At 48.5% G+C, this 26,430-nt stretch overlaps 1 protein-coding gene across 2 annotated transcripts in view; it reads right to left on the bottom strand.

Moving 5' to 3' along the window:
• The window catches only part of PAX7 (paired box 7), a 151,907-nt gene that overhangs the window by 41,769 nt on the left and 83,708 nt on the right, over nt 1-26,430 (bottom strand). Inside the window, exons 6-7 of one of the 2 annotated variants that reach the window (XM_044996554.1) lie at nt 18,789-18,954; nt 16,905-17,104 (exon numbers count right to left, since the gene is read on the bottom strand). In XM_044996554.1, coding sequence (XP_044852489.1) covers nt 16,905-17,104; nt 18,789-18,954 — 366 coding nt within the window. Of the gene's footprint in view, nt 1-16,897; nt 17,105-18,788; nt 18,955-26,430 lie in introns of both variants that reach the window. The other variant, XM_044996553.1, reaches the window with a different exon arrangement.

Raw genomic sequence — 26,430 nt, forward strand, 5'->3', positions numbered from 1 at the left:
GTTATTGTCAGATAATGCAAAGGTTCTCCCCCTCCTACCCTTTGAATGCAGGCATCTCCCTGTGGTTAGGATAGAACAGAATAACCCACTGATGTTATTGCCACCTGCAAATTCGCTGGGCTTTCTCTGCAGCACGTAATTAAACTCAGCGCCGGGGTAACCGACATCCTCCATCGCAGCGTATTAGAAAGGAGGGGAAGAAAATGGGGGGGGGCGGTAGAAAGAGGAGAAGACGGGAAACACGATAAACCCCAGCCAGGCGCTCTCTGTATCGCTGTTCTCTGTGCAGCTTGGCTGCTGCCTGGCTCTTCTGGTTTAAAGTGACTCTGCTTCTTATGGAAACGGAGAGGAGGTATTAAAAAAAAAAAACCCCACAAGACACAGAGAGCTTCCTTATCTCAGGGAGACAGTTGTCAGGAATCACTTTGACTGAGTCGTTTTGTCTCCATGCTTTTTTTGCTGTCAAGCAGGCCTCAGGACATGGATCAAAGGAGAGGCGCCGAGCGCACGCTGAAACTTCTCATCCCTTCTCGGTACAGACACTGGAGTGGCAGACAGCTCTCCTCGACATCAAATGGAAGGAGAGGAGAGGGAGGAAAGAGAGAAGGGAGAGGGAGAGAGGAGGAGTGGAAGAGAGGAAGGAGCAGAAGAAGGGTTTTCTCAGTGTGGGGTTTTCTCAGTGCCACATTGGATCCCACGGGTGGGAAAGCATCAGCCTGGGCACCTGGCCCCACTCTCTCCCTCTCCCCTACACGGTCTCACTGTCTGGGGCACCTCTGAGGGGTTTATCCAGGTCGCTCTATATAAAGCCATTGGAGGGTTAAAGAGGCGGGAGGGGCTGTTTTAAGAGAACTGCGTCAAGCCGGGCAGTTGGCAGAGTGGGCAAACAGCGAGCCTGGCACCTTTGTGGGGGTGGATTTCCAGCCGGCGTGGAGGGGGAGCTGTCCGCTCTCCGGCAGACTGACTGTGGGAGATATGGGGGTGGGTTTTCTCGCCTCATGCCCTTTTCCCTGCTCTGAGCTGCACCAAGGAGCCGGAACCCTGCCTGGATGGGGGCATATGGTCCATGAGGAGCATCCTTTTGCTGTGTGTGTGCAGCACCTAGCACAATGGGGCCTGGTCCGTGCCTGGGCGCTACGGTAACACAAAAAAAGACATAATAATAGTGATAGCAAGAAAGGCATTTTCCTGAGCCGGGCTTGGGAATCTGGAGGTGAGACTCGACCAGACAAGACCTGAACCATTCTGCGCTTTGCTTCCATGGCTGCATCGTACCAGCTTTCACAGCGCTCCTCGGGCGTTATCCCAGGGGGGGGGTCCTAGAAACACCAGACGCAGGGGGAGCAGGGATGAGGGTCACGGACACGGCCCAGCCCTTGCCACTGAAATGGACTCTGTGGGAGAGGCCCCTTCCATCATCCCAGCAGGTGAGCCCTACTCGGTGCGTGCGAGGAAGGGGAGCCAGCCATCCTCACTCGCTGCCTCCCAGAGCCGGATGGGGACCAGCGTCTTTACCGCAAAACATCTAGTCCCTTTGGGCGCCGCGCTGTTCCCTGGCTTGGTGGGCTTGCCGTGGCTCTGGGGCAAACTCTGGCGATGGCCGTTCCCTGCCAGCAACAAACCCCTGGCGTAGACCTTGTATATTTCCTTGCAAATTCCCAGGAGTATCCCGTGGATTTTCCTATTGCGGCTGAGCAAGATTAGATCCTTCCTCCACCGCCCCTTCGCTGTGTGGCTTATGATCTCCTTTCAGGTGCTTATTCCCTGCAATCAGATCCCCCTCATCTCCCAACTGGATAGGCTTAAGGACTGACTCCAGCTTATCACGGGAGCTAAGACCATCCACACCTTTGATCACCTTGCTAGTTGCCCACCCCAAGCCCTGCTAGAATTTCGGATCTTCAGCCCCTGCTGTAAATTGATCTCTTGCATGCCTGTCTGATGCGGGGGCAGAAAGCATCTTTCAGGAGGAAGCTGGGGCTGCATGCACGCTGCTTCCCTTAGGCCCATCGCTGTGCCAATGTCGATGCCAGGTGGCGAGGTCCTGGACAGCTCATCCCCGCAGCTCTGCAATATAGGGCCAGAAAGGCTGGGCCAACCGGCCCCATAGTGGGCAAGGGCTGAGCACGGCAGCGCTACCTTGCGTGTGTGTGTTACAGAGGGGAGGGCACAACCCAAAGCTGACACGACACAAGCCTCCCTCTAAATCGCTCACCCACAGCCCCTCCCCTAACGCAACCCTGCCCCTGTATATTCCCCCCAGGGGACGAAGGCAACACTCATGTCTCTCTGCAACACTCCAAAGGCTGATGTCACACGCAACCTCCCCCCCCCATAGCACACCCACCCCACCCACCCTACCTGTGCGACTCGCTAAACCATTGTTGCAGGAGGAGGCGCTCAACGTCCATGACAAATATGCTTCCCTGCGATGGCCAGTGGCAAGGCTCTGGCTGATGCAGTGGGGAGGGCTGGCGCCGCAGCAAAGGAAAGTGCTTCTTCCGACCCCCTTCCATTAGCAACCCTCACCCAGCACCTTTATTAACTCCGCCAATGCTGGGCCTCGGCGACACACCAGCGCTCCGGGGAAAGCGAGGCTCCGGGCTCATTGCACAGGGACGGTGAAGGGGCACAGCTGATGCTTTACGAGGTGGGGGGTACTTGGGTGGGAGGGGAAGCTACTGATTCACTGACACTTGCAAGGTACAGTCTGGGCTGTGCCCACCTCTGCTGCCCAGTAGGACTGGCTCTGTGCCTGGTCCCTGGCCAATGCAAGAAAGCTGCACCGTAGCATTTCGGGCCTGATCCAAAGGGGTGCTGAGTATCTGCAGCACCCAAGGAAATGAACGCGCCGTGCACACGCATCTACGTGTAAACCCCTGAGCATCAGGCCCTGCTCATGCAAAGATAAGGAGCAGAGCTGGGCTTAAAACGGACTCCACTGGAAGCAAGCTGCCAGCATGATTCTCTCTTTTTTCTCAAGGACTATTGAAACTGGAACATGCATGTACATGTGCCTGTGTCCCCTCTCCCCCATGCACGCTGGTATACACACGTGTGCACCCAGGAACGCACACCCACATACATGAACTCACACACGCACTACAGCCTTTAGAGTCAAATTATTTCTCTTCTTGCATTCTTTCTGTTTAAGCGTCTCCATCTAGGAGTCCTCCTTCCCGGGCAACCTTCCTCCGCACTGTGGCCTTTCTGATCCCTTTCACAGCTCAGCCCCAGCTCCCACGTCCCTGGGCTATTGAAGCCCTGCGGTAAAACGTTCGCCTCTGAATTCCAAAGGTCGCTTGGCAATGCCTGTCACCCGTCTGGAGTCGGTATTAATTGCTAATCTCTCATTTTCTCTCCCTCTATCTGCCCTGCCTGCCTTGTCTCAAGTTCCCTTAATAATCATAAAGAAGGGCAAAGCCGGCGTTTGAATTCTCCAAGCCCATGTCTACCAGCCAAGTCAGGGGCTCACTCACTCTTAACCGCCCCCGTGCAGAGAAGAGACAAAACCCAGAGGGCCTGGCGAAGAGCTCGAAAGCTGGTCTCTCTCACCAACAGAAGTTGGTCCAATAAAAGATATTTCCCTCACCCGCCTTCTCTCTCTCTAACCCAGAGGAGACAGACTTCGAACAAGCCAACCTACGGGGGGAAAAACACACAGCTCGTGCTTAGATTCAGCTACTCCCGACCATATAAACGCAATTCTAGCTGTCCAGACGTGATCTGTGCTACATTGGCCTGGCTTCGCATCATAAACCAAGATCTGCTACAATACGAGGCACGGGAAGTATGGTTTAAATGTGCTGGGCAATTCATCGTGCCGTGCGAGTCAGACCTTTGGATATTAAGAAACGGGCTCGGGATTCCTAGAGGAATCTGAGTCAAATGCTCTACAGGAACGACTGTCTATAGAACTAGGAGTAATCATGGGTCATATGAGGATTGTACGTGGAACCTTTTTCTCGTCTCCCCTTCATCCCTTCTGTCCTCTTTCATTGTTCTTCCCTTTCCCCTTCCTTTATTTCCTCTCCCTTTCTCTTCGCCTCTTTCCTCCTTTTTCTTGTTACTTAGATTAATACGTAACATAGGAATTATGGGGCTGATCCTGCATCGACCAAGGTCAACGGCAAAGCTCCCATTGCATTCAATGGCTTGGGATCAGGTCCTATTTTCTCAGTGTTCATAATGCTTGTATGTCTTAATAGTCCTTCAAAACTCTTTCTCTCACTCTACGGGCACACGGGGGTGTGTGTACACCTGCTTCTCATCTACACAAGGCACTAATGCATCTTTACTCTGCCAGTGTAACATAAATGAGGATCAAGACAAATATATGTCTGTACCTACATAGGATAGATCTATATAAGGCCTAGAATACAAGTCACACTATTCTGAATGTATTTAAAGTAATATTTTAGGGTGAGATGCTCAAAGCTGCCTAGGGGATTTGGGCACTCCATTTCAAGGTGCCTCCTATGAGAATGGGGCCTCTAAATCCTTTAGGCTGGTTTTGAAATCTTGGCTGTAGTTTCACACCTAATAATTCTTGGGTGTGATATGAGACGCGGGGCCAGACTCCGCAGATGCTTTTACTCACATGGTGCGACTTTACTCTTGTGTGGCTGCTTCTCCAGACTCGGGGCCGCTGTCTGTATGGGTCACCTGGGTAATATATAGCGAGGTAATAACACTGACTAGGCCTGTGGGAAATATTTATGGTTTGACCATATGGGAAGCATTGAAAGGAAACATGGAAGGGCTGCAACGGTGCCTCGGACCCCCCACATCTGAATCCCCCCCACTCCTTTCGCCCCTATAAACAAAGTAATTAGAAAGCAGTCAAATAAATACATGTCTATTTTCACATGAGAAAAATACTCTGCTCTCCCTTTTCCTCGCAGCCTGTAGCCGAGGCGTCTAATTGACAAGAGCAGCTGGCTTTGTTTGGTAAAAACTTTAGCGGAGGGGGTGGAGGCGAAAAGCTTTGCAGGACCACGTAGGTTAACAGTTTACAGAGACGGAGCTGTATTTGATACTGAGCAATTGAGAATGCCAAAGGGATCAGTAAAGCCAGCCTCTCCGAGGGGGAAAAAGACGGTTTCAATTCCCCCCCCCGCACTTTCCTAAAAGACATTGATTTGATCACATGCACCCACTCGACAAAATGCAGCATCTCGATGGGACTTGCATATGCTCTCGTCTCTGGGGAAAAAAAAGCAGCCCAACCTCCCAAATCAAAAAAAACCATAGAAGCGGTAGCAGCTTTCCAAGGGGTCTGGTGACTGGGGCCAGGTGTGTGCATCAGAGAGTCCTCAGTTAGTCCAGGAGAATAATGTTCCCCCAGAGACACAGGAGATAAATACCGGGCATAACAGCAGGGTAGGGGGGCTGCAGAGTGAATTCAAAGGTGGATAATGGACAGGAGGGAGGGAAGGGAGGGGAGGTGGCTGCGTGTGCAGCACAGATCCAAGGGGGAGAAGGAGAGAGGTAAATGGATAAACAGAATGGGAATGGGAGAGAGGAGAAAGCAGGGTGGGAGGGAAGAAGGGGAAACGGTTAAAAGAAAGGGAAAGTGAAAGGAAAGACAGAAGAGGGACGGCGAGGAAACCCGGAGAAAAGTGGGAAAAAAAAGCCCGTGTGGGATGGCACCGAAGAGCGTCAGAGTTAAAGACTATTAAAAGAACATGTTTCTACACTAAGATAAGCCGGAGAAATGAATCCTTATCCTTCCAAACCCAACCCTTTAACACTGGAGCGAGAGAAGGGTCTCCTTTCAGGGAATCCTTAATGCGTCCTCCCTCAGCAACCGTAATGCCAGGATGTTCCCAATCTGCTTTGAGGGATGGAAAGATTAAGAATAATAAAAAAATGGCAATAAAATATGTGTGAACGAGGGGGTAATTGTGGACAAATGCAGCATTCAAATTCATTTTTCAGCTCTTTTACGCACCATTTCAATCTTATTTTCTGCTTGTTAATGAGATCTTGTTGGTTGGGGTGGGCCAGGCTGCCCAGTAGCGCTTGGGTAATTGCACATAATTTTCTCTCTACTAGTGATTTGCATCAGATTTTTTTTTCTAATTCTTTGCTATTTAACCCCCCCCTCCAAATCTTGCCCCCTCCGCTCTTCCCCTCCCCCGGCCCAGCAAGACTCATTTTAAATGCTTATTATAGGCGCAGTGTCTCCGACAAAAAAAAAAAAAGAAAGAAAGGAAGAAAAGGAACCAGACGGAAAGGTTTCGTGTCACTGAACGAGCGAGCGCTGTCTCTCTGTGCACCAACCCCTCTCACCACCCAGCGCCGTGTCCCTCCCAATTGCCAGGCTTCCCGAAAAGGACTTAGCCGGCTAAACCCGTCCTTCCTCCAGCATCAGCACCGTTACAGCCAGGAAGCCTCCAGTCCATGACCGAGCGAGGTTCTGAACCACAACAGAAGCTGTATGGCGGATTGCTGCGGGAGCAGCACTGGGCCCTAGATGGGAGAAGCTGAAGCTGAAGCGTAGACAGAGCTCATGCTGCAAAAACTGATGTCCAGACCTCAACGAGGCTGGAGGGCAGGTGGTCGGAGCTGGGTTAATCTCTAGGACGGAGGATCTCAGTGTACTGCCTCCTTCCCTCTCCACCCACTCACTCCTTGGGCTGGCTGGAGGGACTGCAGGAGATGGTTCCTCTTAGCAAACCAGGAGCCTCTCTGAAAAACTCAGGGAATGGCAGACAATGTCCTTCCTTTCCAGCTTCTGCTCCTCTTTCCGCTTCCAGGCCAGAATGCTGACTCCATCCTTTACAGACCGTGCAAGGAAGCAGGCAGTGGAGCAGGGCTTGAGGATGTCTCTCCCGCCCCACCCATTGTTCTATTTCTTTAAAACGATGGTGCCTTGGGGGGTGGGGAATGGTCAAAAAATGGAGCCAGCCTAGAGCGGGAGGTGGCCGCAGGCAGGGGGCGAAGCAGGCAACCAGAAGGGGGATGGGTCAGGAGGACAGAAGCACTAGATCAGGGGTAGGCAAACTTTTTGGGTATGGACATTGTATGGCGGGCGATGAGGGGTTGGGGGTGCAGGAGGATGCTCCAGGCTGGGACTGAGGGGTTCAGAAGGCGGGAGCAGGATCAGGGCTGGGGCAGGAGGTTGGGGCACAGGAGGGGGTCAAGGGTGCAGGCTCTGGGCAACGCTTACTTCAAGCAGCTCCCAGAAGCAGTGGCATGTCTCCCCTCCGGCTCCTACACAGAGGCGTAGCCAGGCGGCTCTGCACACTGCCTGAGCGGCCAATGGGAGCTGCAGGGGTGGCGCTTGGGGCGGGGGCAGTGTGCGGAGCCCCCTGGCTGCCCGTATGCATAGGCGCCAGAGTGGGGACATGCTGCTGCTTCCGGGAACAGCGCGGAGTGGGGCAAGCCCCAGACCCTGCTCCCTGGCGGAAGCTCAAGGATCAGATTAAAATGTCTGGGGGGTGAGATGCGGCCCCCAGGGGCCACAGTTTGCTCACCCCTGCTCTAGATAATGATATGACACATCGCATGGGGGGACAGATTCAGGAAGGGACCAGGAGGGATTTGGGTTTGGAGATGAGGACAGCACCATGGCCTCAACTCATTGTGCGGCTCCCCAGTCAGAATCCTGCGCTGCTAGGAAAGGACGCCCCCGGAAAGTTGGCAGCCTTGCTGAGGTTCCCTCACAGCCCGTGCTACGTAGCCTCCCATGTAGCCCTGAGTTTGTGGGCTGCCGTGAGAGAACCCTCACCCAGCTTTACAAACAGGAACACAGTGTGAAGGAAATACAAATGGCCGGGCTGAATTAGCCACATGGCCTGGCGTGATCAGCAAAGGTCACCTTGAGGCACCTCCCAGGGCCATCCACTCAAACGGAGCCTGGAAAGCCAGACACTTGGGGGTGAAATAAGGAGCAGAAGCAGCCCTTTCATGAGGGCGAGCCTGCCTGCAAGGCTCCGCCACTCACCCCTCAGAAAGGTAAGGTGCATGAGCATCAAAATCACTGACAAATGCCAACTTTCAGATCCGGGCCACAAACCTCTCTCCGGAAACACCATTAAGGCAGCACTGCACTTCCACTACACCGGCCACACACCGATCGCAAAGCACGTCAGAGATATTAAACACCCTCAAAGGTTGCTCAGCGGTGTTATCCTCATTTTACTAATGGGGAAACTGAGGCACAGAGCGGTGCTGTCACTTTCCCAAGAAATGGTGGCAAAGCCAGACATGGTGGAACCCAAGTCCCGCAACATTCAGTCTCATGGCTTAGCCACATGACCACTCAGTGGTGGAGCTGCACTGGGGATGAATGTGACACGTGGAGCGAAAGCCACCCATAGGCCCGAGAAAACAAAAGCAACAAACAAAAGGAGAGGGTGTCTGAGCTTCTTGCTAATCCTGATATTTCTGTGATTGTCGTGATCTCTCCGGTTGACTTTGTGGGCCAGCAGAACACTTTAGAGGACTCAGAAAGAACATATCGGGGAAATGAGAGTTTGGCCATCCAAAGGCTCAAAGGCAGTCAAGCTAAAGTAGCACCCAGCTTTGACACTACCGTGGTGAGCACCGGTACAAAGAGCTAGATACATCAATTGCCTTGTAAAGGAAACGTAGAGGGGAGGGGTTTTGCAGGTGAAACAGTACAAACATTTTGGTATTTTCATATTTCTGTTGATTCTGTGAAACAACTAAACGTGTCAATTTAATGTAAAATATGTCACATAGCCTTATTCCCTAGATAACCGAGAAATGTTGGTTAAGACAATTACCAAGCTATGCTGGTCATCTCCCGTTTCCCCAGCCTGGCCCCTTTATATAGACCAATATAAATCTAAACCATCTAGAACCAGTTGCATTGTATCAAAGAGAGATGGATGGGAAGGGCAAATGCCCCACTATCCTTACAGACGCGACACCCTATTAGCTAGCAAGCCATCTTGATGAGCATTCTCGTTGCCCATTCGTTGCAGACATAGCAAATAGATACACAGTGATCAGAAACGTTTGCAATAAATCCAGAATCCCTTATATTTTAATAGCCTTTTCCATCCCAAAAGATCTACACAGGGATGTCTTCACCCATCACTGAATGGTACCTACATCTGAGGTGGAAGCCCAGACATGACAGGGTAGCAGGGACACCCAGCCAGGAAGTGGGGAAAAACATCTCATTAAAACTAGTGGGGCATTTAACAGACAGAATGTAATTACTCAAGTTGAAATTCAGACAGCAAGCAACACAGCCAGAGCTTTTTACTCTCATGGAAAGCACCATGGACTCTTCCATGGTCACGAGTGGCTGGATACTCAGTTTTATGTCTTGTCAAGAAGACAGCAACACTGCGCTCTGTCCCTCTGTGCTTCCTATGCCAGTTCCTGCAGTGCCACGCACTTCTCCAGGAGCTCTGTCAGCCAAGCACTGCTCAGCCCCCAATTATAATAAACTAGCTAGTGTATTTGTGCACTGCTTCTCCTTAATGGATAGACTCAGCGCTGTGTGTCATAGGCCCTGTATTGGTGACCACAAATGGAGATTCTCAAGTGGCAGGGGTCTGGGTTTCTGAGCAGAAGGATCCGAGTTCTGTCCTTGCTGTCAGTGTGAAGCTCGACATAGCTGTGGTGTGATGCATGAGGAAGGTCAAGGTGTTTAGCTTGGTTGTTATTGTAGATTATTGACATTTTTGGAATGAATTTTGATTTCATTGAAAAAATGACTTTTTTTCAAAATAATTTTTTTTTCAAAAATGTTCCTTTTTGGATGAAATCAGAAAGCGAAAAAATGTCACCTTATTTATGGTTTGGGTCTGGTTCTGTTTTATTGTTTATTTTGGTTTAAATTATTGTTTTCTCTTTTCTTCCTTCTTTCTCCCACTTTTTCAGTGGCAAAAAGGAAAAGCAGAAAGGGGAGGGGGAGAAGAAAAAAGAGGGGGAAAGAAAAAAGGAAACATTTCAAAAATGATCATTTTTAATATTAAAATTGCGGGAAATTTCAACCCAACACAAACTCGTTCCTTTCTGGAAGCTGTGGAACAAAAATGATTTGGAATGTTTTGAAACTTATTAATAAAATTCCCACCCATCATTTTTCAACCTGCTCTAGTTCCGAGGCTTCAAGGACGGGTGAGATCCCAGCTCCAGCTGCTGGGGGCTGCAGCCCATTTCTTTTAGAGCATTAACTTGTCACTTGATCTTATTTTTTAATCTCTCTCTGGGTTTGTCTCTCTTCCTCTTCTCCGCCTTGCTGAGCTCTGCTCAAAAGCTGCCTGGTGGAAGGATGTTGGCAAGTCACCAGTTCAGCCCGAGAGACTCTCTGACTTAGACTCATAGACTTTAAGGTCAGAAGGGACCATTATGATCATCTAGTCTGACCTCCTGCACAATGCAGGCCACAGAATCTCACCCATCCACTTCTATAACAAACCCCTAACCTATGTCTGAGTTATTGAAGTCCTCAAATTGTGGTTTGAAGACCTCAAGCTGCAGAGAATCCTCCAGCAAGTGACTTCTGTGGTTAGAGGTGCAACCTTTAGAAACTGATGGGTACCTAGCCCTTGAAGATCCAAGTTCTGGGTCTGCTATGAGCTTCTCCTAAGTAGTGTTGTAGCCACTAAATCCAGTCTGACAGATGCATGATGACTCATCTGGTCGCAGCTGGCTGGCCTATGATGTTAGGTTTGAACAGGCAGCCTTCAGAGCATGATCATTAGCTGCCTCTCTCTTATCAAGGCCGCCCCAGCATAAAACCATCACAGATGAGTTCTCAAGTTACCATAAGCTCCATCATTAAGGATCGGGATGGGGTACAAAATAGGGGCTGGGTTATGTAGTGGTTTACTGATGTTGGATTATCCTTCATTTCATTGTGATTAGTTCTCTTATGTGGATTGTCATATGTAAAATTAGTTTTTTTTGTGGGGGGGTGTCTTAATCCAGCCTCTGTCTAGTGGTGGAAGGAGAAAAAGGGCTCCCCTATAGATTTGGTGTCTGCCCAGGAAAAGCTCAGGACAGAAATAGCAGAGGATGCTGCAGGTCAAGACAAAGGTGCTTTGACACAGCTGTGACAAGGACCTTGAACCAGAACATGAAGGGTCAAGACTGAGGTGCAACAGCGGAGCGGTCGCCCTCTGGAGGTCCCAGGACTGGAACTCAGGGAAAGCAGCAGGACAAGCTGGGAAGCTGTGTAGTGACCTAGGGCCAGAACTGGACTAGCACAGCGTGTTGCGGGCCAGGACTGCAGAGGCCCGGGGCTGGGGGCAGCAGGATCAGACTAACAGGGGATGCGGTGACTGAGTATGGAGGTGCTTTGGCAGTGCTGCTTGGAGGCTGATTACACAGCCCATCACTGGTCAGCGCTATCGTTCCCTCCTTAGCACGGGCACGCACCGGGTATAGAAAAAACAAACATAAAGGAGCCATTTCCCACAGGCTCTAGGCAAAACTTTCAGCAGCTTCTGCTCCCTCTGTCGGGGGCGTGGGGTGTGTGTGTCAAGCCTGCAGAGGCCAAATCTAATCCCCCTTCTCTCTTGTGAGAATGGAAAAACCGTGCCCGGCCTATAGAATTTCAGTTACCAGCACCAACCCCGTCTGGTGGATTCTGGCTGGGATACCCAATCCAGGGGTAATCCGATAGCAATCCCTGTGGCAGCATATGCGGAGGGCTCCGGCTGTAACTCAGGGTCCAGTTCCCCCCAGCCCCATCGGTTTCTCCTTGTCTAAACTGCAAAAAAAGCTCCCCCCTGCTGCTGTTGAGGGATGAAACCAGAGAACTGTCTGTTTGCAGCTCATACAAATCACCCACCGTATCTTGAGTTTCTAACTTTTTTCAGTCTCCTAAAACCCCTTTCATTTGGATATTTACTCCTACCGACAGCGGCCAGATGCCACAATGAATAGATAGATAGATAGATAGATAGATAGATAGAGGGGGTGTATGAGGATGGATAGATAGATAGATAGATAGGGTGTATGGGAATAGATAGAGAGATAGATAGATAGAGGGGGTGTATGGGAATAGATAGAGAGATAGATAGATAGGGAGGGTGTATGGGGATAGATAGATAGATAGATAGAGGGGGTGTATGGGGATAGATAGATAGATAGATAGATAGATAGATAGGTAGAGGGGGTGTATGGGGATAGATAGAGAGATAGAACGGCATAAAAGGTTTATCTGTAGGGCTGTGGATGCTTGCATTACCCACAAGTGAGTTAGGCAGGTCACCCCCAGATGAGTACCAATAAAACCTTTACCTTACCCCACCCCATCATGTATTCTGCATGTGCCAAATATGTTAGGGGAAAGGCATTTGACGAATGCCTTGCAGACTTTTTATTCCCGTTACCGGGACTCTTTCTTGTATCCTTCCGCCTGTAAGACCCGGGGCCTTGGTTGCCACAAGTCCAACTGTGCAGGGCTCAGAAGGTCAGAGAGGAAGTAAAACTAACGCATGTAAAACACCCAGAAAATAACCTAAAACAGGTTTTTTAGACACAAAACTCTGAATGTATTTATATGCAGATACCTTGGGCTTTTCTAGGGTTAGAAGTGAGTGCTTGGAATCTCCCCTTCTCAACAGCATCAAGCTCTTATTTCTTCAAGGCTGCAAGATCTTGGACTCTACATTTTTAAGTATTGAAAGGCTTTTACTGGCCCAGAACTCACCTCCAAGGCCCCAGGGCAGGGTAATTTGGAGTAGGGGTAAGCATAGAAAGAACCATTTCTCGGATAGGGTTGAATGAACCTTTGAATCTATTCAGTCAGTTGGAATATCCCAGGGAGCTGGACCAGCAAGCAGATGATGCAGCTGCATGGGATAAATTGCACGAGCATTGCACAACAGACGTATTTACCACACGCTTGTGCAATTTATCACCTGGATATTGCCCCCGTGTATGTCCACGTCATAAATTACAAAAGCACTGGATAAACTTGTGCCTGGGATCATCTAACCTGTGCTCTGCCCATTAACCCCAGAATATATACTCGCGTCTCCAGCTTTACTCAGCTGATGTTTTTAAAAAATTCCAACTGCCAGAGAAATGTTTCTTTATTTCCCCCAGAAAAACCACACCAGAGGTAATATTCAGCCCTGCCCCAGGGGAAGGTTTAACCTTACATAACTTATCATTTTGACAGCCTACACATACCAGTATTGACTGGAACAGGAACCATGACCTTCTACGCCACACACCAGCACCCATTGTGCTGCCCCACCATGAGAGTTATAACCACCTAGAAACGGGAGTTTTATGCCATTTGGAAGGACTGCATTGGTGCAAACCGGGTACCTTATAATTTGCACCTGCAGGGCCTCCATAGGACAGTTCCAGCACAGAATGCTAGTGCATGGAGGGGGTGCTGAGAGCCATTGAACCAAACTGTAAACTCTGCCCATAACGGAAACTACTTCAAGCCAGGGGGTCCAGCAGTACCCCTACTTCCAGCACCTACGCATGCAAGCTGCAATTTACATGCCCATAATCCAAACTCCGTATGACCCTTTTCAGTGGCAAAATGGAAAACGGAAAACAAGGGCAGCAAAAGGGTGGGGGAGGAGAAAAAAGGAGAGGGAAGAGGAGGAAGAGACAACTTCCTAAACCAAAAATATTCATGCCAAATCTTTGCAAAAAAAAGTTCAAATCAATGAAAAATCATTCCTTTTTGAAACCTGTGCAATGAAAATCACTTGGAAATGTTTGAAGTTTTCCATGATATCCCCCTCCCTTCCCCCACATTTTTGGACCCACCCTAATTTTTAGAGGCTTCTAAAATATAGCAGTTATACCTTTTTCACTCAGTCAGCTCTGTACAGCAGAGGCAGGAAGCTATGAAGAATGACAGGGAGACAATGGACTGAGCACCATACAGAAACTCAGGAGAGCTGGGTCCTGTTCCTGGCTCTACCACTAGCCTGCTGGTTGACCTTGGTCAAGTCATGGCCCTGCTCCGTGCCTCAGTTTCCCCATATATAAAAAGGTGACAATAATACTGACCTCCTTTGTATGGTGCTCTGATATCTATGCATGAAAAGTGCTGTATAAAAGCCAAGTATTATTAATACCAGTGATCCTTTAAAAAGCATTTCTAAAAGAAGTTTTTCCATAACAAATGGGGAAGAAACAAAATATACAGTGGTGTAGTGTAAATGTTGTATTGGAATGCATTTGAGATGACCTGGGCAGCTCACACATGAGGCTTCTTCACTTGCCAGTCATGTGGCTATTCTCAAATCAGGCAAATATATTTAGATACATTAGATTACATCATACCATCATCTGTTCTCTATATGCAAAGTCATAAAGGGATCTCTACCCAGACTCCTTGTTTTTGTTAGTGCATCTCTTGAGCAGTCCAGACTCTGGGACAGCTTTTGTAAGTTGTCACATCTCCAAGGAGATCAATGATCTCTTGTGGCAAGGAGTTCCACAGGCTAATTATTGGAGATGGGTGGAGAACAGAAATTTCATTTCCTGAAGAATCTTGAAATTTCAAAATGTGGCTTTGTTTTGAATCAGAATCAAACCCAAACATTTCAAAATTCTCCATGCCGGAAAATTCAGAAAAAAAATATTGTTTTGGATCAATTGTAATATTTCATTTAGATTTTGACTTTTTAAAAATATATTACAATATATAATATAATACAAAACAATTGAAAGGAAAGATCACTTCAAAACAAAATATCAAAACAAAAAAATTCTAAACGTTTGGTTCCAAAAATCTTGAAACAGGAATTGTTTTGGGGGAGTTCTCTGATCTGTGTAATATAGGAGGTCAGACGAGATAATCACAGTGGTCTCTTCTGATTTTGGAATCTAGGAATCTATGAAGTGGGACATTTCAGCATGGTTGGAACGTTGTTGTTGTTGTTGCTGTTTTCCTCCTAAATAAAATTTCAGCAAAATCAACACGATTTTGACAGAATTGCATTATCCAATGGGAAAGGGTTCAGTGGAAGTGTTTCCAACCAGCCCTATTAATTATGCATTGTGTTAAAAGTTTGTCCTTGTATGAGTTGTTGTTTCATTGAATAGCCCCACTTTCTTGTATTATATTTGCTTTCTCTAGACGAGTAACTGTTTTATATACCTCTATTCTACCTTCTTATTTGCCTCCTCTCCACACTAAACAGTTCCAACCTTTTCATTTCAAACGCCTACTGAAAATCTCCCTGTAGTTTCAGCTAAATAAACGATCCTGCACTTCCCGTCTTAAACAGTGCTGCTGAGCACTCTTTTACTGTGTGACACGGTACTATGTTAAAGCACACTAACAAGCTTTCTGTGCACACCAGCAAGGTCCACATGGAGCAGTTAATGCGCAACACAGTAGTACACTTTAGAAATCACACCCCTGTAATGCACATTACTCCACTGTGTAGACAAGTCCTTAAATAACAGCCATATATCACTTCCCAGATAGTTGTATTTCAGTGATAGGAAAGAACAAGAATGCAACGCACTTTGGTATCCTTCAGGATAATAGAAGCTATGTGAGTACAAGACATTATTGTCACCCATTAACATATGATAAGTGTCTTATTACCGCTAAAAGTAAACGTGCATATGGGAGCCAAAGTATGACATGTCAGAGAAGAGAATTGGAGCACATGACTTCTGAGGAGAGGCTGAGGGAACTGGGATTGTTTAGTCTGCAGAAGAGAAGAATGATGGGGGATTTGATAGCTGCTTTCAACTACCTGAAAGGGGGTTCCAAAGAGGATGGCTCTAGACTGTTCTCAGTGGTACCAGATGACAGAACAAGGAGTAATGGTCTCAAGTTGCAGTGTGGGAGGCTTAGGTTGGATATTAGGAAAAACTTTTTCACTAGGAGGGTGGTGAAGCACTGGAATGGGTTACCTAGGGAGGTGGTGGAATCTCCTTCCTTAGAGGTTTTTAAGGTCAGGCTTGACAAAGCCCTGCTTGGGTTGATTTAGTTGGGGATTGGTCCTGCTTTGAGCAGGGGGTTGGACTAGATACCTCCTGAGGTCCCTTCCAACCCTGAGATTCTATGATTCTAAGAGAATTAAATGCTCTGTCTGACAAGGCTGACGGTACGTTGGATTGATAGAAAATTAGCGTTAATATTCCAGGTGAGCCAGTGTAAGAGACCGGTGGGCCAAATTCTCAGCTTGTGTAAATCCTTATAACTCCATTGACTTCAATGGCGCTTACCAACTGTAGATCTAGCCCTGTGAATTTTTGAGCCCCCAGAACTTAGCCTAGTGGCAGGTTAGTCTAGTGGTTGGGGCAGGGGACTGGTTGTCAGGAATCCCACATTCTATATGGAGCTCAGGGAGGGAGGTTGAGATCAGTGGTGTTGCATCAGGTATGATTTTGGCCCGGTAAGCTCAATACAGATGTGCTCTCTTCTTGTTTGAACAAATATATGGGGAATATGTGTTTTCTCTCTCACAGTTCATGTGGCTCTTCTTATGTACGATGGGGTCATAAAGAAAATCGAGTACATCACAAGTAGTTCCTGATAGAGACTGGAACCAAAATCCCAGGCCCAGACATCCCTGAACTTTGAGGAAGTTCAGACCCTGGTGGGCATGGGAACGTCAGAGCCGGGCCCACCTCTGTAATGGGCTGGAACAACCCCCCTAACGCTGTTCCAGCCAACCCTCAACTTGATGACTCAAGCGAGTCTCTAGATACTTGGGAGCAGAGTGTGACATCTCAGATACAGGATCTGAGCTTTGTTACAGGTTGCAGATGCTCAGATGCTGCGGCAATAAGCTCAGGATGGATGGATGGACAGACAGACAGATAGATCAGGGCTCCCTGAGAACATGCAACAACTCGTTCAGTAATAGTGTTGGACAGCGATCGCATAGCGCCTGCCCTCTCCTATAGGGTCTGGGCTGACCGAACGCTCCTGGCTTGGAGAAGAAGAACGGAAGAGCACTGTGTACCTGTGGAGAGAGGCCGTTGCTGACAGGGTTCATGTGATTGGCGGGAGCTGCAGGGTTCATGAAACTGTCTGAGTAGCTGGAGAAGCTGTGTCGGGCCCCGTAGGCAGAACTGGTGTCAGCGGCGGCAGCAGCTGCCAGCCCTCCCTGGTGCATGGTGGACGGTGGCAGGGGCTGGGGTCTGTGCACGGTGCTGCTCCCATCTGTGAAGAAATCAGTCATAGGGAAACATTCATGAGACATGACCGGAGGCCAGGCCTGCATCATCAGGCAGTGGGGAAGAGCCCAAGGGCTGCTGAGGAGAACAGCAGGGAGAGGTGGGAGCTGGCCCAGACCAGAGAGGCATTTCCGCATAGTTCCCTCTGTTCTTTATTTTTCCCAAAGTTGTGATTGAACGTAATGTTCTCCAAACAATGAGGAACTGACCCTGGCCAGCACCCAGCATTCCCTCATCAGCTCAGCCAATGCACCTCAGTCCCGACCTGCATCCCTGCTAATCCAGTCCTTTGGCTTCCCATCCAGGTGTGCCAGTGCAGCTGAGCCCTGCCCTGCAGCCAACCTGGCTATCCCGGACCTGGGTCGCATGTGAGCACAAATGAAGAAATTGTGTGGCAGTTTTCTGGCCTCTTTGGAATATTTTGTGGGAGTCTGAGGTGCACCCAGCAAACTCTCACTCCCTGCAGTTGTGCAGAGCAGGAACTGAGCTCTGTTCTCCACAAGGCCCCCTTGCTCCTGATCTCAGAACCTCTCTCTTTTTTACAATACCAGCCTCCCTGTTGCAGGCAGGTCTAGCCCAGAGGGTTACAGATTTTCTCCATTCGGGGTTCTCTATTCCCCTAGGGCTGGAGATGGAGTCGCCTGAAAAAGCTCCAGTAGCATTTCCCCAAATTTCCCCCAATATGTCTAAATCTTCCTTCTCCAATGACACCCTGATCCCCACAGTTTGCTGGGGAGGAGCAGGTGAGGGAGAAAGGGACATTATGGACAGTTCAGTCTATAAAGAAATAGGCAGGAAACACAAGGCAGGAAGAGATGTTGGTTTGAGGTCCCTAAGGTTGTAAGATCCTTTGTAAGGACCCAATCCAAAGCCCATCGGAGTCAACTGGGGACTTTCCACTGACTTGGACGGCCTCTGAATAAAACTCCAGCATCCCCCCCGGCCAGAAAACCAGCTCCGGAGCCAAATCCAAGAGCTGATGCAAGGGGCTTGAATTCAGACTCCAGTTTCGGAGGTTACCTGCCGCTGCCCAGTGCCTAAAGCCTTGTGTGTGTGGTTGCTGGTGTCCAACTCACTACAGTGCAAAACGCTTTGGTTGCTCTGTTAAACGGGCTCCGATACTATTCTTGTGTGACCTTCCATGGCTGCTGCTGCAGAACTGGACAGAACTGGGCCCGGCTTTTCAAATTTAGACGGTAGTTTGAAGATTTTTTTAAAAAAGGGGAAATACACATTCTCCCACCTGCCCGGTTTCACGGTCAAAGCAGCTGCACATGTCGGTTTGCCCTTGGCTGGGAGGCCAGCGTTTCACTCAGCTGAGCCATAGTCACCAGTCCCACACAGAATTCACTTTGGATTCATTAGTCTCCACTTTCAGTGACATGGTAAGTGGAGCAGCCATTGTCATGGGAGACCTTGATGCAGGAATAGGGACCGATGGTCATTAAGCTGACCGGCTGTGCTTAGTATCAAGAATGGAAACTATTGAGCGTCCATCAGCCTGAATCAAACGTTGGCCTCCCTCCCAGTCAAGGCCAACCTGCCCAGAGCAGCTGCTTCAAAGGAAGGTAGTGACGGGAATCCAGAATGGTAGGGCGGTCTGGCTGGCGGAGTGGCATAATAGATGAGAACAGACCCAGAAATAACCAACTCTGGTAGTTGGTGCTCACCTTGGGAAATAGTGGTGGTGGGGTAGGTGGAATCTGGCAGCTGGTAGGGTGGTAGAGTCGGCATTCCAGTTGGCGGAAAGCCCCCTGGCAACAGGTGATTAAAAGCTGCCAGCTGATTGGCTCCTGCTTGCTTGCGCCACCTGGCTCTTCGGTTACTGAACCACACCTACGATGGAGGACAGGAAAGAGAGGGTGAATCGCACCGAGTTCCATCCTTTGCAGAGACTGTCCTGTTTCACCGTGATCTCTGATAGCAAATGTGAAAAATCGAGACTGGGTGAGGGGTAATAGGAGCCCATATATAAAAAATCCCCAAATGTCAGGACTGTCCCTATAAAATCGGGACATCTGGTCACCCTAGATGCATTTCCTGATCAATAGCGACCATGGCACCAGAGGAATCATAGTGAGAGAGAGGAAGGGTGAGCGAGAGAGAGGGAGAATGGTTAGGTGGTTAATGTGCTAGCCTGGAACTGGGATGACCTGAGTTCAAGGTTCCTGCTTTGCCACAAGCTTCCTGTGTGACCCTGTACCTCAGTTCCCCATCTCTAAAATGGGTATAATAGCAGTGCCCTGTGTCAGAATGGTGCAGAGACCGTAAGTACCTTAAACACTGGTTTGTGCTCAGACCCTCTGGTAGTGGGAGCCATATAGGTATCAGCGTGAGAAAAAGAATAATTACTAAGCCTGTGCGTTCCAAGAGGGCCCCTAGGAAGTAGAGTTACTGCTGTCATCTGGTCAATCTGCCTCATTATCTGGCAACTATGTGAATCAGGCTGTAGGATTAGGTTACCGTAATGGCTACACGGGTAGAGAGGATAAATAGATAGATGAGCATCATGGCTCCTACGTTCGACAAGCTAAAAAGACAGAACCAGACCAGGAGGAATAGAGAGTTCTCCTAGCTTCTCTGTACTGCAACCAATCAGCACTGTCTGTGGCCCAGCACATGGCTTCCCTGCACTAGGTGCTGCAGCCCATCTAAATTACTGTGCGTTAAAATAAGCCCAGTATTTATGCTGGGCTTGCATTGCCCTGTTTTACCTGTGAGACTCAAGAGAGCTTTTCTAAAAGCATGAGTCTGCCCTGATGTGTTTTATCCCAAGCCATCTCCCTCCTGGATAGCGTGAAGGGCGGCATGAGCCCCCTTTCTAGGGTCTGGTTTATTGTGTTTAATCAGCAAGGCTCTGAGGACCGAGCCCTGTTTGGGGTTGAGAAGTATGCGGATAAGCTTTCAAACCAGATGAGAATGCAGCTGCTGGACTCTGTGAGGCCTAAAGGGCTAGAAAACATGATTAAATTTCACAGGGACAAGAAAAAATGGAGCAAAAATCAAGAGTGAAAAGCGTTCGGGGTTGGGGGGGAGGGGAGTCCTCCATCAGGCTTTCAGGCTGCTCAGTGACAGATTAGGAGCTGGGGTGACAAGGGTGGGGGGTGTAGTTCCCAAGAGCACCCTCTGTTTTGGTGAACCAAAGCACATCTCTCTTTTGTGCATGTAGTGAAGACTCTGGATCTGATTCTCCTTTCACATAAGGCTTGAGTCAAAGCCCTTTGAAATCAACAGGGGTCGTTCCAAACGGTTTGGCTCAAGCCCCCTAAGGAGCACAGTCCCTCACGGGCTATTTGTGTCACATTGGGAACCTTTAATTCCCCGGGGGGGTGTGTGTGCGTGGAGGTGGGGAACAGGTTTTCTTTACTCTCGCCCTGTTTCTTGCATTGCTAGATCTCGCTACGTGCATGCGTTCTGCTAGTGCCTGGGTTGTACGCTGGGGTGCAGTGACTTGGGGAGATTACGGCAACAAGCGAGGTTCAGTGTAGGCAAATGTATGGATGCACGTATGTTGGGACCAGGACGGAGGCCAAACGGCAGGGGAGAATTGCAGGCTGCAAGAGGAAAGATATGGGTTTGTTGCAGGAATCCCTGTGGAGATTCTCTGGCCTATGTTATGCCAAAGATCAGTCTAGACGATCATAACGGACCTTCTGTGCTTAAAATCTATGACCCTGCAAAGGGATGGGGGTAGGCCAATGGACTTACACTCAACATGATCAGTCAAGACAAAGGAGAAAAACTCAGAGGTGTGTTTGTGGGACATTCATGTGAACACGTGATATTTTGGGCCTGTTTGTTATTTAAAAATAATCAACGAATTTCCTGCACACACGCCTCCATCTCATTTACTGCGTGGCTTGTGTTGCTTTATTATGATTGGTCACATAAGTCACATGGTATTGTTTCTGCTTCTTGACTGGATGAGCATAACTCCTACAGCCAGGTTTCCGGCGAGGACACTCACCGAAAGTGAATTTTAAATTTGCTTTCAGTGGATGTTGGAGCACGGAAGCTTGACATTAATTTTGGGGGCGTATTCATTCTAGTGACACTTGATTGCAAAGTGGACACAAATGGGGTGCAAATGTGCATGAAATTAATTGATCGAGCAACACAGGAATTGCAATAGAGGACCAGGGGTCCATCTTGTGCAGTATGCTGTTTCCAACAGTGGCCAGCACTGGCTTCAGAGGAAGGATCCTTGCAATTGTAGTTATGGGATAGGGGTTTTTTTTTATTCATATAAATGTCTAATTCTTTTCTGAATCCTGCTAAGCTCTTGAGTGATATCTTGTGACAATGAGTTCCACAGTCAATTGTGCATTCTGTGTTTAATTCATGGGCAAATTTCTGCATTACTCACAACTCCACTACGATACTGTTATTATATCCATAGGTAAACTGAGGCACAGAGAGCTTAGATGATTTATCCAGTGCCACACAGTAAGTCAGTGATTGAGCTGAACACAGAACCTAGGAATCCTGACTTCCAATTCCTTGCTTTAATTACTATAACCCACCCTATTCAGATTCCCCATGTACAGTTTTTGGCACCCATCCCCAAGCATTACCAGCTAAATCAGGGACAGAGTGGAGTGTCAAGAGGATGAGTTTACATCAAGGTTCATAACACATTGTAAACTCTTTGGGGCAGGGACTGTCTTTTTTCCCTGTGTTTGTACAGCACCTAGCACAGTGGAGTCCTGGCCCATGACTAGGGTTCCTTCATGCTATGGTAACACAAGTAATAAATAATACTAATAATTTAATGTTTTGTTTGTCATTGGTCATACAAAGTAGAGAGCCCTGTCCTTTCCCCCATTTGTACTCCAAACACCCCACCCCAAATACACACAATCCCTCTTCATTCATGGTAACAGGGTATCTTTCCTCAGCTCATGACATCACCGGCTCCCACTGCAACAGTTGACAATGACCCAAGAAGATTCAGAACATTGAATTGTGACACTTTTCTGAAGTTGGACAGGGTGGGAAAGTTCCCTGTTATAACTGAGAGCCAGATGCCGGCAAATCCACTGTGGATTAGGAGTTTTAGAAGAAACACATGGAGTGGGATGGGCAAGCAACCTACCCACAATGACTCCCGCTCCCCCTCGGGTGATGTTGTCTGTTGGATTGGCTAACAAGTGATCAAAATGCAATTTTGGAGAGATTTGCGTTATATTATGTTACATCATGTACGGTTATTGTCTTCACTCTCACACACATGCATGCGTACACACACATACAAGTTCAAAATTGAAACACAAGGCTTCTCGCTGCAGCAGCGTCAGTGAGTGAACCAGAGCGAGCTTATGACTGTGCAAATATTGTGAGGGCCTGGGAATCCCATTCAAGGTCCCCTGCTCAACCCTTCACGGCTCCATAGGCCTAATACTGTGCTATCATTGGAAATGTGACCACTGACTTCAATGCTAGCAAACCTGCTTATGTTTCTACTCTCATAGCATCCTGCTGCCTTTACTGCTCTTTCCCCGCTCTCATCTTTGCACAATTCATTCATCCCACCCACCCACCCACCTATGGAAGGATCTCCAGTCTCCAAAGACCCTCCCTTTTCTCCTGAAGATCCTTCCCTAAAAGCCTCTTCTTCCTCCAGTCCGTCCCAAACCCATCTGCTCCCCAGTGTTGTCTTGCAACACCCTCTTGAGCCCAGTGTTTTGTTTTCGTTTGTGTTGGAACTAGGGTGACCAGATGTCCCAATTTTATAGGGACAGTCCCGATTTTTGGGTCTTTTTCTTATACAGGCTCCTATTACCCCCCACCCCATTCCGATTTTTCACACTCGCTGTCTGGTCACCCTAGTTGGAACGGACCGTGGCTGCTTCTTGATACGGAGACCCGCCACCGGCCTTCGCAGTGCCATGCAATTATCAGAATGGCCAATGGTTATTTTTTGGGGATTACTCCTGTCTTCCTGCCAGCTGCACTGTGTAGATGTGTTCCACGTTTCCAACTAACAAGTGCATGTCCTTGGAGAGGAAGGATAGCCTTGTAGTTAAGGTACCAGATGAGCATTCAAGAGATCAGTTCCCTCCTCGGCTCCCTGTGTGACCTGGGGGAAGTCACTTAGCATCTGAGCTGCAGTCTGTGGAAGTCTTTAAATGAGGGCAATACGACTTCCTGTCCACCTGCCCTTTGTTTTGTTTCTTTAGCCTGTAAGCTCTTTGGTGCAGGGGCTGTCTCTTACTGTGTGTATGTGCAGCACCTCACACAATGAGATCCCAGTAGCTGGGGTCTCTAGGCCCTATTGTAAACCAAATAATAAATAGTCATTATAACGAGAAAACACAGGCGCGCGCAAGGAGCTTCATAACTGCACGCTAGTGATTCCGAGCTGAGGCTGGCTAGTGGATGATATTAGAGCCTTTAAAACAAAACCAACAGACAAAACCGCTGAAACCATCCACAAAGGAATGTATAGGATTTATCTCCCTTTGCAGAGGAAAGGACGTTTCATGGCTGATACAGGTTGATTCTGCCCCTTATTTATAACCCACCGGGAAAAAAAAAGAAGAAGATACATTCCAGCTAATGACGTTAGCAATTCTTTCCTTCCCCCCCTTAAAGGTGGCTCAAGGCTTTATGCTTAAAAATCATTTTATTGGTTGTTAAAATACACAGGCTAGAGCATCGAACTGCAATGCGAGGCTCACTTCAAAGGAAACCTGCTTTCGCTTCACAACAGTTAAGGTTTTATCAGCCACTAAAGATTCTTCTGCCTGAAGATCCTGTTACCAGCATGTTAAGCCCAGGGTGAAGGCCATGGCTGCTAAAACCAGACCATGGGGGATGGAGGAGAAGAGGAGGAAGAGGAAGCAGCCTTGAAGCTGTGGGTCTGCCTGCTGCAATATTGTTCCCATCCATCAGCCATTGGGATGGGCTTGGGCAGAACTGCATAGCTAGCATCTTCCTTTAGGACAAGCTGTCTGGCACTAGGAAAAGAGGCTGCACAAGGTACCTGGAGGCAGATGGACATGCGTGTCTGTCGTCTGCCTCTTTTATAAAGAGGTAAAAAGTACCTCGGGTTCTATGTCCATTCACTGCAGGAGAATCCCACACTGTAAATTCACTGAAGATGCATAGGACACGGGAGCAAAATTTAGATCATTGCAGGCAGCATTTTGCATCTGATAAAGACATTTGGGGTCTTTATCCGAGCACAATGTCGTCAGTGCAATGTACAGAAGTGAAAGGTTACAAAGAGCCGATTACTGTTCCAATATCTCCGTATGACGTTGCTTAATCCAAAAATGTATTTAATTTTGGGCAGAGCCTGAACAGGGTGCTGTGGCTCTTCATTTTACACGCGATGCTAATAGGGACGTGTATTATCCCACGTTGCCTCTCTTGGATTTATAGTCAGAAAAGTGATTGTAAATACTGCAGCTCAAACTGACCCTATTGGAAGGCAGCAGCGAGATTCTTCTAACTGTCTGCATTACGGGCACTGCAAGGGATCGGAGAATCAACCCGACTTGTTTCCTCGGCTGGTATCTCTAACGATAGTAAAGATTCCACAGCTGGAATTTAGTTGGGCAGAATGTGCCTGGTACAGATTAGAATCCGGCTTGCTCTCCCATAGCCGCACTGCCTCTTCGGGGATCACCGGTAAGGAAAACAGGCTCGTTTCAGTAAAGGTAGTTAGTGTGGCTTGCCGACATGCAGGGAACAGATATGTGGAATGGGGAGGTGCCATTTTTACGCAGTCGCCTTTTGGGCGAGCGAACGCAAAGCAAAATCCACCTCCCCTTTCTAGTCTCACTCTCTCTTTCCCATTTGCCCTCACCGCAGTGATCTTCATGGCCTGTCGGGAAGAACAAAGGAGACAGGCCTCCCAGCGACGCGACGTAAATCACACCATGGGGCACGTGCTTGCAAAGGAGCAGCTGGCATGGCAATTCCACCCTGGAATGCCCAAGCCAGTCATGGTGGGGGCAGCTCGCCCCCGTGCAGAAAGCCCATGAACAAGGCCTGTGCACCAAGAAGCCGATACCCCACTTAAATCCACCACCTATGGGCGTAAGTGGTGCATAAGCCTCACATAGACCTTCTGCATATGGGTGAACTTCCCCCACTGTATTGCATCCGAAGAAGTGGGTATTCACCCACGAAAGCTCATGCTGCAAAACGTCTGTTAGTCTATAAGGTGCCACAGGATTCTTTGCTGCTTCCCCCACTGTGATTACACCACGGTCGTGTAGGAACCCAAGCTTGCTCATGAACATAGGAAAAAGTTATCTGAACTTATTCTTGGTATTCCTCTACTCACCATCAGGGCCCTGTTACACTGGATGACGTACATACACATAGTCAGAAACAGTCCCTGGCCTAGGGATCTTTTGTTCTAATTAAACAAAGGACGCGAGAAACAAAGCATTCTCCTTCTCCTCCCCATGTTACAGATGGGGCAATGAGGTGCAGAGCATCTATGAAGCCTCCCCAAGTCATTCAGGGAGGATGTCGCAGAACCAGGAATTGAAGCCAGATTTCCTGCATACCAGGCCGACGCCTTACCCACAAAACCACCCACCTTCTGTCTCAGCAGCTCAGCCAGATTTGGTTTGAACTTGGGAGAAAGGTTAGAGCTGGTTCTTATTTAAAGTGAACCCGCGCACCCCATCCTGCCAATACTTCCACTCGATGTACTAGCCACTTGTCTGTGCACCCAGGACAGCCACACGGCCGAGACAGCTGCCTGCCAGGGGAGGCTGGACTGAATTATCCCAGCAAACATCACGATCTGGGTCAGCTCCCACAATTTGTCAGACAAGGAGAAGGAAGGGAGGTCAAGAAGATCCTCTTGTGGGAAAGAAAGGCCGCTGTGTTCCTCCTCAGCCTAATGAGGACTCGATGTTGAGGGAAGATGGATGGGATGAATGAGCTGGTAAATGAAAACAGGGATGGAACAATCAAGTCCTGCCCTCAACCTCAGACAGCAGGGAAAAGGCACAACATGCGTTTGCTTCCACATGTTCAGAAATCAGGGATGGAAAAGACCTATTTAGCCAATCACATGAAGAGTCTACTGAAGTCAACGTGGTAACTTACTGGCATAACTAGGGATGCCAACCTTCCAGGATTGTCCTGGAGTCTCCAGATTAATCTTGCGGGCATACATACAGTAAAGCTAGTGAGATGCACAGATAACAGTCCTGGGGCCATGTAACTACCTAAGCCCTGGTCTACACACAGCCCCGGGGTCGAACTAGGGTACGCGAATTCAGCTACGTGAATAACGTAGCTGAATTCGAACTACCCTAGTTCGAATGACTTACCCGTCCAGAC

Source organism: Mauremys mutica, chromosome 21 (assembly GCF_020497125.1).
Source record: "Mauremys mutica isolate MM-2020 ecotype Southern chromosome 21, ASM2049712v1, whole genome shotgun sequence".
Classification (NCBI taxonomy): domain Eukaryota; kingdom Metazoa; phylum Chordata; order Testudines; family Geoemydidae; genus Mauremys; species Mauremys mutica.